Below are 10,081 nucleotides of genomic sequence, written 5' to 3' on the forward strand. Positions count from 1 at the left end.
ATCTAATTTCATGAATAAGTGATGGAAAATCTGCCCTTGTGCTGAAATCTTATTTTGAGTTTGTTGTCAGATGTTGCAGTTTGATCATGCAGTGCAATGCTAACCTGTATGGCTAAAATACTGTAGATTTATATTTGTTTTACTAACTTAAAGACCTTAATGAAGTTATGTATTTGTTTTCAATAATTGAAAAACAAAAAATATATATATTATTTTACTTAGTAGCTGCGGAAACTGTAAAGCTGCATAGAAGGAAGTAGAGTTAGTAGATAAAATGAGCTAAGAGTTTCTGAGTGTGAGAAATATGCTGAGTGTAGTCCATTTTTAGCCTAATTTGGGCAGATCACTGAACCCTTTTTTCTTCTTTTCCTTCCCAAAACATTTTTTCTTTCCTCCTGCTCCTGTCCCAGGCTTCAACCTAAAAAAACGTCGAGCTCGATTTAATTTCAAGAGACAAAAAATAGCATTTTAATGAGGCATCCAACCTGCAAAGGTGCAGATTTGCAAACTCAGGCATAAGGTTACGTAAGTTTTCTCCTGTACACTCAGCCCGATTCACTTTCTGTCTCACATTTGGACGGTTTACCTCGTAATATAAATGAGGCATAATTTTCTATTTATAGTGTCAGTCTTAAAGTGTAGCTCTTCATTTCTTTCTACAGTTTTATCCTCTTATTGATTGTTGCATCTTTTGCTAAAGAGAAATGTTAAAAGCAAAGATTAGAATCTAGATACTGTGTCACACAGTCACTACGTACATTTTGCACATTTTCCACGTTTGAAGTTTCTGTCTTTCGTGATACATTTGTGATATACATAATTTATAGGTGTTTCTTGCGTTCATCAATGTGTGCAGATGTCCATCAAGGGTTTTGGCCAATGAGTCTTTACGTATTTTTGGCTAGTTGAGAAAGTTTATGCGTATTTGACGTTTTTTATACGCAATTGTTATGTTAATCTTACGCAGTTTGGCTTGATTTTTGCTAGATGTATTTGCAAATTTGTGGCTTTCCACAACGGTTCCACATATGTCTAAAGGACTTTTCACTCTATACTGTGCATACAGAGCACATATCACTTTGAAATTATGTAACTGATGCATGTCTCAGTGGGCGTCCCCCCTGGCAGGCTGGCTCGGCTGGGGCCTAGCAGCTGACTTAGAACTGATACGGACCATGGGAATCTGACAGTTTTATTAAAACAAAGCATTGCGAGTGGATGCTGATCATGGTGCTCATGCGATTCCTAGCCAGGAAGGCCAGGAGGGCCCCATGTGGTTTACAAGTGGGCAGAAAATGTGGTTCCTGATTGGATTTGTCCAGACTGGCCGTGGTGGCCCCACATGTGTTTGCCCACACTGGCTTAAGTGGTAACTGAGTGGGTTAGGTTGCTATGCTAGCCAGCCGCCTGGTGGACAGCGGAGCTCGCTACTGTGGAGCTCGCTATTGCGAAGCTCGCTAGTTCGCTACAGCGGAGATCGCTAGGTCGCTATAGCAGAACTTGTAAGGTCGCTACTGCGGATCTCGTTAGCTCGCTACAGCGGATCTCGCCATAGCTACAGCGGAGCTTGCTAGGTCGCTACAGCAGAACTTGTAAGGTCGCCACCGCGGATCTCGCTAGCTCGCTATAGCACAGCTTGTAAGGTCGCTACAATTCAATTCAATTCAATTTTATTTATATAGCCCAAAATCACAAAGAGATTTGCCTCATTGGGCTTCAAAATATAAACAATTGTTAAAAACTAAACAGACTACATAAACTGGTTATCCCTGCCCTTAGACCCTCCCTCCCGGTAAGGAAAAACTCCTAAAAAAACCTGAGTCAGGAAAAAAAGAAGAAACCTTAGGGATTCCCACATGAAGGAGAGATCCTATCCCAGGACGGACAGGCAATACCAGAACAGTTAAAGAAAAATTAGCTTCTACAACTACGAATCTAAGAGTTCATTCAGATAAAGCTGAGGGACGAGTGATGATGAAGTCCATAGTCAAGATGAAGCAGAAGTGCAGTCCACGACCACGACCAGGAGGAAAGACGACCCAGCCGGAATCACTCTCACTCAGACATGCAGGATGGTGTCGGGGGCGTGGTCCACGGCCAAGAGTGGGAGCGTGGGCGATCCACCGGGGATCTGAAATCTCTCCCGCTCCCCAGAGGAGAGTGGGAAAGAAGAACAACATGTGAATGGAACTGCACCAACAAAAGCATGGAGAACTAAATACAATAAACAGCGGATCTCACTAGCTCGCTATAGCACAGCTTGTAAGGTCGCTACTGCAGAGCTCGCTAGCTTGCTACAGCGAAGCTGGCTAGCTCGATACACCGGGGCTAGCTACAGCAGATTTCACTAGCTCAATACAGCGGAGCTCGCTAACTCGATACAGCGGAGCACGCTAGTTCGCTACAGCGGAGCTCGCTAGGTCGCTATAGCAGAGCTTGTAAGGTTGCTACTGCGGAGCTCGCTAGCTCGCTACGGCGGATCTCGCTACAGTGGAGCTCGCTAGCTCGATACACCGGGGCTAGCTACAGTGGATTTCACTAGCTCAATACAGCGGAGCTCGCTAACTCGATACAGCGGAGCTCGCTAGCTTGCCACAGCAGAGCTTGCTAGCTCGATATAGTGGAGCTTACTAGCATGCTTCACCATCCACCGGTAGGCTGGCTAGTCTAGCGAGCCAACCCACTGAGTCCCCACGTAAACCAAGGTGGACAAACACAACAGATACTGCAGACAAACCCAATCTGAGCCCGCATTTTGTGCTCTTTTTTAAACCAAGGCCACTAAGGACTCCAACTTTTCTCACTTTTTCCATTTATATTTAAGTATGACCAATTTTTATCCATGCAATATGCGCAAAACGTATGTAGTGGTTGTATGACATGACCGTAACATAGGTTGATTACAAAAGGTGCCTTCACACCGAATGCGATAAGTCTACATTAGCTTAATTGGAGCGGCGAGGTGCGAATCGGCCGTTTTCAGTGACTTTCGCTCCCGCGACGGAGCTCACTCGCTCAATATGCCGACAGGCAGAGAGCAGCTGCAGTCTTCTTATTTTATTTTTTTCCCCTCGGGTTAATAAGAGACAGTGAGCCTTCAAGTTCAGACACAGAGACACAGAAACACAGTGGAAGTGGCTGTCATACAGACACAACCCCCTGTACCGGGAAGATCTTTTAATAATAATCTTATGAACTCAAACATGAAGACATGATTGCTTATGTTTTTTTAGAACTATTCACAATAAATAAACCTAATTTCTCAAAGTATTCAGTTTCTTCCATTCATTCAAAGTGAGATATCCACAGACACCGTTTGTTATAGTGATCATCCAAAATGCATTAGCTGGTAGCTCCTCCCACATGTGGCCGCGGCGTCAGGAACACATCTTTTTGACAGCAAACTACCAGCAAATTTGTCGCGCAGCGAAAGAGGGGCGGGGATACACAAATATGGTGCGCGTATTGCGTTCGGTGTGAAAGCGCCTTTAAAATGTGTTGTTGTGACCAGTTGCATCTAAAAACGACAGCATTATTAAGGCCAGCGCAAGAAAAAAAATAAAAAATTAAAGTTGTGAGTTTACGAGAAAAAGTCGTAACTGTTATATTATGTGAGTAAAGTCATATAGTTACAACTTTAAAATGTCATAGACTGAATTTATGACTTTTAATTAGTTTTTCCTATGTTGTAAATGTATTACTTTAAATGTCCTAAATTTACAACTTCAAAACATGTAAATCTACACGAAAATTTATGAGAAAAAGTCATAAATTAACGAAAATAAAAGACTAATTTGTTTAAAAAAACTGAACTTTTTGGCGACTCAACCAAAAATTATTACCTCCATTGGGAAACATTGAAAATCCTAAAAATTTACTGAGGCATCATACAGACTTGAAGGAAATCTTGTCTTTTGAAGAAGAAGAAATGATTGTAATCAACAAATAAAGCATTAATAAACCAAAGAAGCTTTAAAACATTCAGATTACCTGTTGAAATGGAAGACAGTGTGGACAAATTGAGTTGTTGGATACAAGAAGTCAGTCTGCTTTGCTGCTGCACTTGAAGTTAACTTTCTGGTCTGTTGGCTCACTTTGACGTTATTATCGTAGTATTACTTTTGTTTTATGTCCTAATCTTGTAAATTTATGATTTTTTTTTTTCTCATGAATTGACAGCTTTATTTATTTATTTTGGGGTTACCCCGACACTCAATCGAATTTTAACACCCTTATTATTGCTTTAATGTCCCTCAGCTTATTTTTGTCATCCAGCTGCTGTTCTGTCGTCTTTGTCTTTCAGCCACTGCATCAGTCAGATCCTGGAGAGCATCAGTCACATCCACCAGCATGATATCGTACACAGAGACCTCAAGGTGAGCCGTGGAGAACACAGAAGATAATGAAACCCCATTTCATGTGCATATTTTGAGGGATGTGGGCCGGCGTGTGCACACAGCTGCACACACGTCATGCTGTGACGTTAAGAATAACTTCTGGGATGAGCGTCATCGCTCTCTTAAGAAGATTTCTATTTTTCTGTTTTAGTGCCATCTGTTTGTCTACTGTCTTCCTCTTTTCTTGTTCCCCCCCCAAACCATTTACTCTCTGCACCCCCCTTTCCCTCATCTTCGCATGGCTGAGGAATGACGAAAGCAGACCAGATGCTATTAATAGCAGGTTGGCGAGTGAGATGACGGCCGGTGACGAATTTCCTCCTGGCAGTCTTGTACGCCCTGAGCAGAACAGAAGCTCGCCAGCTGTGTGGTTTTCAGTTTTTATGTGGCGGATAAAAACATCGAGTGAACTTAATCGGCTCTGTGGCTGCACCGGCGTTTTCATTACCGGTCTAAAGTTTAAGATGGTTTCCTGAACTCCACAGTCCTAATGTAGAACTCCTAATGTAGACCAGCACTTGATGTGAGAGTGGACTTTATTATTATTGATTGATTCTTTGCCTTTGATGTTTCTTTTAATATATGTTTAAAAGGGAAGTTTTTATTTTTTATTTTTATGAGAGCACTAAAGAGAAAGTTTAGTCTTAATGCACCACTTTACATTTCACGCATCACAGCTGTTATCAAATTAAATAAAGAGTTAAAATAATTATCAATAGCTGTGTTTTCATCATACATTTGTGTTAAACTATCAGAATTCTAGAAATGTCAAAAAACAGAAACTCACAATTACATAGTTTCCATTAAATCATAATAGAGTGGGGTCAAATTAGGATCAGGTCAAATTAATTGAAAAAAACAGATTGTAAATTTGAAAAAGAAATTGAAAATTTGAAACTTTGAACTTAATTGAAAACTTGAAGGAAGTGTGAAAAATACAATTGTTTATAGTTTGAAAAAAATATATTGAAAACTTGAAAGAAATTTTGAAAATTTGAAAAAAATAGTTGTAAATTTAAATAAAATTTAAACCTAAAACTGTTACTAAATTAAAAAAAAAGTTGATTTGTATAAACACTTAAACTTGCTAAGTACACAGAAAGTAAATTCTGGGCCTTTTTCTACAGAACTTCAAAGGGAGTTTCTGTCAAAAATATAAGTGAAGAAGTGAATTCAAGGTACTTCATTTATACTTTTTATTACATGTGGTAAGTACTACAAAAAACACATTAACACAACATGTAAACCCAATAGGTACTGTGTAAAAATCCAGTGTGTACAACATAAATACCCAGTAGGTTTAATATAAATATCCAGTTGATACCACCAAAAGCCACTAGTATGAACCCAAAACCTCAGTCCGGTACGGGAGGAGTAGTACGGTACGGTCCAGTTAATTCTGGCGAGCGTTTCCTCTCAGTTGAGACTCACTTCCACTGAGTGGTTTGTTCTCACGGCGCATACATGATGTACATCGCTAACATATCATTGGGTCATTTATGGAAGCGTTTGTGACTCATAATTCAAAATAAAAGTCAGTACTGAAAAATGCTTTTTCATTTTCACAATGTACCTGCATTACTTATTTCTTAAATGAAACGAAAAAGCAATTCTCCAAATGTGAAAAATGACCTTAAAATGATAAAGAAAATGACATTTGACGTTTCATTTTCAAAAAGTTATTTAGTAAATTTGCCCCAAAATTTAATTAGAAATATCAAATTTAAAAATTAAAATGCATAAACAGAAATGCTTTTTCATTTTCATAATGTAACTGCATTACTTGACTCTTAAATAAAAAAGAAAAAGCAAATATTACCACTCATTCTGTGAGATAATTGAAGTGACAAAGCCAATGAAGACTGCTTTTTCATTTTCATATCTCGCCGCGCAGAAAGTAAATCATTCTGTTAGTAATTCCAAGGGGTTCTAAATTAGCCCTTTTTAAATTTAGTACAGTTTTAGGTTTCTTTTTCTATTTAACCTTTAAATTTACAATCATTTTTCACTTTTTCAATATTTCTTTCAAGTTTCCAATATATTTTTTTCAAACTTACAATTATATTTTTTCACACGTCCTTCAAGTTTTCAATTAATTTCAAAGTTTCAAATTCTTTTTTCCAATTTACAATCTGGTTTTTCAATCAATTTAACCTGATCCTCATTTGACCACATACATTTCCACTCTATTAGGATTTAATAAAAACGGTGTAATTGTGAGATTCTGTTTTTTGTCATTTCTAGAATTTTGATAGTTGTATGCACTTTTTGTGTAAGTGTGCAAAAAAGAAAAAATCTTTAGTAATTTCCAACTGCAGTGGGAGAATAAAGCTCGACCAGCATGTGAACTGAGGTCCTGTAAGTCACCCATGTAAGCATGCGGTGCAGAAATGACAGCCAGCAGACGCAGACCTCACACGCCTCGCCTCTCTTACATCTTAGGAGGGGTACTCTCTGTTGGGAAAACGCAAGAATTATAGGCAAGGAGCTGAGCGCCGTTAGCTGGTGGCAGGCGGGGTTGCCACGGCAACAGGAGGGGGAGAAGGGGGGTGAGGTCACCCGGCTGCTGCAGTGCCAGTGTAGGGGACTCATTATGCCACCTCCCATCTATCTATCTCTGTCTGCCTCCGTTGCTCGCGCCACACTTTAGTCTTTATTTCCTTTTGTTTGAGCCCCGCGTTGTGGGTGGCGGTTGGGGTTGGGGGGTGGAGGAGAAATGTGTGGCGAGATGGCGAGGCAGATGCATCAAAAGAATCGACACTGAGACATCTGGCACGAGGGTTTGATGACGTTTCCATATAAAAAATTGTGTTTTTAATATGTGGTCGCCAAACTGCTACAGAGTATTGATTCTTTTGAAAGTCACTGATCTTTTAGCAATCATGCAGAACTTACCTGGAGAGAACCTGAAATTGATCAGAGTTCATGAGTTTGAATTAGAGAAGAACGGAGTACATTTAGTTTTATCATATTATAAAAGCTAAAACACCAGCTGTTATATTCTGACATTTAAATGTGTTGCTTTTCCATTCGTTTAACATTCTCTGTTGTCCTATAGATCAGGGGTCTGCAACCTTCGGCTCCGGAGCCACATGTGGCTCTTTTATCCCTTTATTATGGCTCTATAGCTTTAAAATGAAAAATTATGAAAAATACGTAACAGATTAATTATTCAAGTTTTTTCATTTCTGCTTAGATTTTTTAAATTTCAAGCAACTGAGCAAAACAAGTTTAATTTACTGTCTAAAATTCAATAGAAATGTTCTTTAAATTTGTGTTTTTAATTCATAGTTGGTCAAATTAAAGATTCCAAACGCTGTTTTATCTGGTAAATTATGCTAAAGTGTGTAAAATTTTGAACAAATGCAGCTCAAAATGATTTAGAGTTGTGTGTTTTGTGCCTCACATGATGGAGAATTCAATAAAAAGCTCAATTTGTTCTGAATGTTTTGAGCTTTTTTGTTCTTGTTTTCTTTAAATAAATATATTATATTAAAATGTTTATATCTGAGAGTAAAAGTGAAAAAAAGATGGTGGCACACCAAATTCTTAATGATAAAAACATCATGTTTTGAATTTAAATAAAGCTGCTGTAGCAGGAAGACCTTTTTTTGACACAGAGTGGGTTTTATTTTGAAAGGAACTAGAGTACGCTGCTGTCAAAAGTAAAATAAGTTACAACTTTTATATATATAAACATACAGACACTGTTGTAGTTTAATTTGTGTAATATTTAAGTTACATTTACAAATGTTTAATCGACAAAAAAACATAAATATTGTGCTTTTTCTAACCATTAAGTGAGACTTTGTGGCTCTCGTTGGGTTCTGGTCTGTAAGAAACAACACCAAATGGCTCTTTTATTGTTAAAGGTTGCAGACCCCTGTGCTAGATAATTTAAGTATAAATTAAAATGCATTGCAACATCATGTGGGCAAACAATTTAATTTTCTAGTTAACATGTAAAAGTGGAAAAAAAAAGGAAGATAACTTTATAAAAACAGATAATTTTCTAAGTCTGTTAGTTTAAAATAAACTTGGCAACTGAGATGTTTTACCAAGTTTTTTTGTCATTATTTTAAAGAAGAAAACACGAATTTCTAACAATTTAAAGAATCATCTAGAGCCAGGATATCTAAAAACATCATTTAAAGACCCACTCCAATGAATGTTGTGTTTTTGGTACTTTTAACGTGTTCTTGTTGTATTTTAGTCACGATTGAGGACACTTAAAACTCTGTTTCTGAGTAATTCTTTATTCAAATCGTGAAGCAGATTAAAAAATATCGTTTGAAAAAGTTCTCAGTAACTGAAATGACCAAAATCTGTCTGCTCTGCCCCATTCACTTACAGACAAATATATATATGGCTCAAAACTGTACAGCTGGATTGCTCCAATATTGCTCACCATTTTTTTCACACTGCTAATGTTATCTTGGGGTCGTGAGGGGCTGTAAGCTAGCAGGAGATGGTGTAATTAAACGAATGATGGGATATTTTTCTGGGGTGACTTTTGCGCTAACTGTCCCGCCCACAACTAAGGGGCAAATTTCTAATGAACTCCAGCTGCGCTGCAGAAAATTTGTCTTAAATAACGACAGAAGCTGTTTGTTTTTGGTAAAAATCATAATTAAAAGGGACCAATTTTACAATAAATAAAAATTTCGTTTTTGATGGACTTTTTATGTGAAAGTTGACATGCTGTTGAACTTTTGTTTCCTTTTGTGACATCCTGGTGCTTGAAGAATTATTTTTAGAAAAGATTTACGTAGAAAAAATGTATTTATCACTAACAGGAAATCATGTCGAATGTTTTTGTTGCAGCCTGAGAACCTGCTACTGGCCAGTAAGATGAAGGGAGCAGCAGTGAAGCTAGCAGACTTTGGTCTAGCTATTGAAGTGCAAGGAGACCAGCAGGCGTGGTTTGGTAAGATCATCTAAAGGCCGTGCCACAGTGTGTTACACATTTTGGTCTTTCTAGATACATGTGTGATTTTAAGGAACAGAACGCCACTCTTCATCTGCATCATCCAGCTGCGGCCGCTCTACAGTCTTTTGCTCTGAAATTAAAATAAAAAAAAAAAAAATCTTTATTTGTAATAATACTCCAATGTTCTTTTATAAATGTCCAGAAGTGTGTTTTTTATGATCATGGATCGGTAACAGACGTCCTTCGGGCACAAGCGTGAGGTTTCTCCGCATTAGCAGATTCGGCATATTCGCGGATGTGTCCGGTCCTTAACCCCCGCGAATAAGGGAAGAATACTGTATGCGGAACTCGTACGAAGTGGCAGTGTGAAATGGCCTTTCAATCCTGTTCTCTGAACTTCAGTCACCGTGGAAACATAAAGGAACGAGGAAGTTACAACTATAGTTTGCACAATGTGGAAGCCGCTTTTGAACCAAATTTTTAAAAAGGCCCAAGCAGAAGCATTTTTACATCCTATAGTTTGACAGTTGTTGTACTATTCCAAACATACTCTGTTCATGCTGCATGTTCTTTTGTTTTATATATATATATATATTTTATTAGAGCTGTCAGGCGATTAAATTTTTTAATCGCGATTTCGCGTTTTGTCCTGAGTTAACTTGCGATTAATCGCAAATTAATATGTGGTCTTTTTTAAGGAAAAAATGTGGAATTTAACAGTTTAACAATTTAACAGTTCTTCATTAATTATGAA

General features: G+C 38.0%; 1 protein-coding gene across 11 annotated transcripts in view; it reads left to right on the plus strand.

The window, feature by feature from the left end:
• Window positions 1-4,281: 4,281 nt before the first annotated feature.
• Window positions 4,282-10,081, plus strand: part of camk2g2 (calcium/calmodulin-dependent protein kinase (CaM kinase) II gamma 2) — a 36,656-nt gene continuing 30,856 nt past the window's right edge. For all 11 annotated transcript variants that reach the window (XM_036215539.1, XM_036215540.1, XM_036215533.1 and 8 more), the window contains exons 1-2: window positions 4,282-4,376; window positions 9,222-9,324. In XM_036215539.1, coding sequence (XP_036071432.1) covers window positions 9,249-9,324 — 76 coding nt within the window. In that variant the 5' untranslated portion in view covers window positions 4,282-4,376; window positions 9,222-9,248. The remainder of the gene's footprint in view (window positions 4,377-9,221; window positions 9,325-10,081) is intronic.

The sequence above is a fragment of the Oryzias melastigma genome, linkage group LG15, assembly GCF_002922805.2.
Source record: "Oryzias melastigma strain HK-1 linkage group LG15, ASM292280v2, whole genome shotgun sequence".
Taxonomy (NCBI): domain Eukaryota; kingdom Metazoa; phylum Chordata; class Actinopteri; order Beloniformes; family Adrianichthyidae; genus Oryzias; species Oryzias melastigma.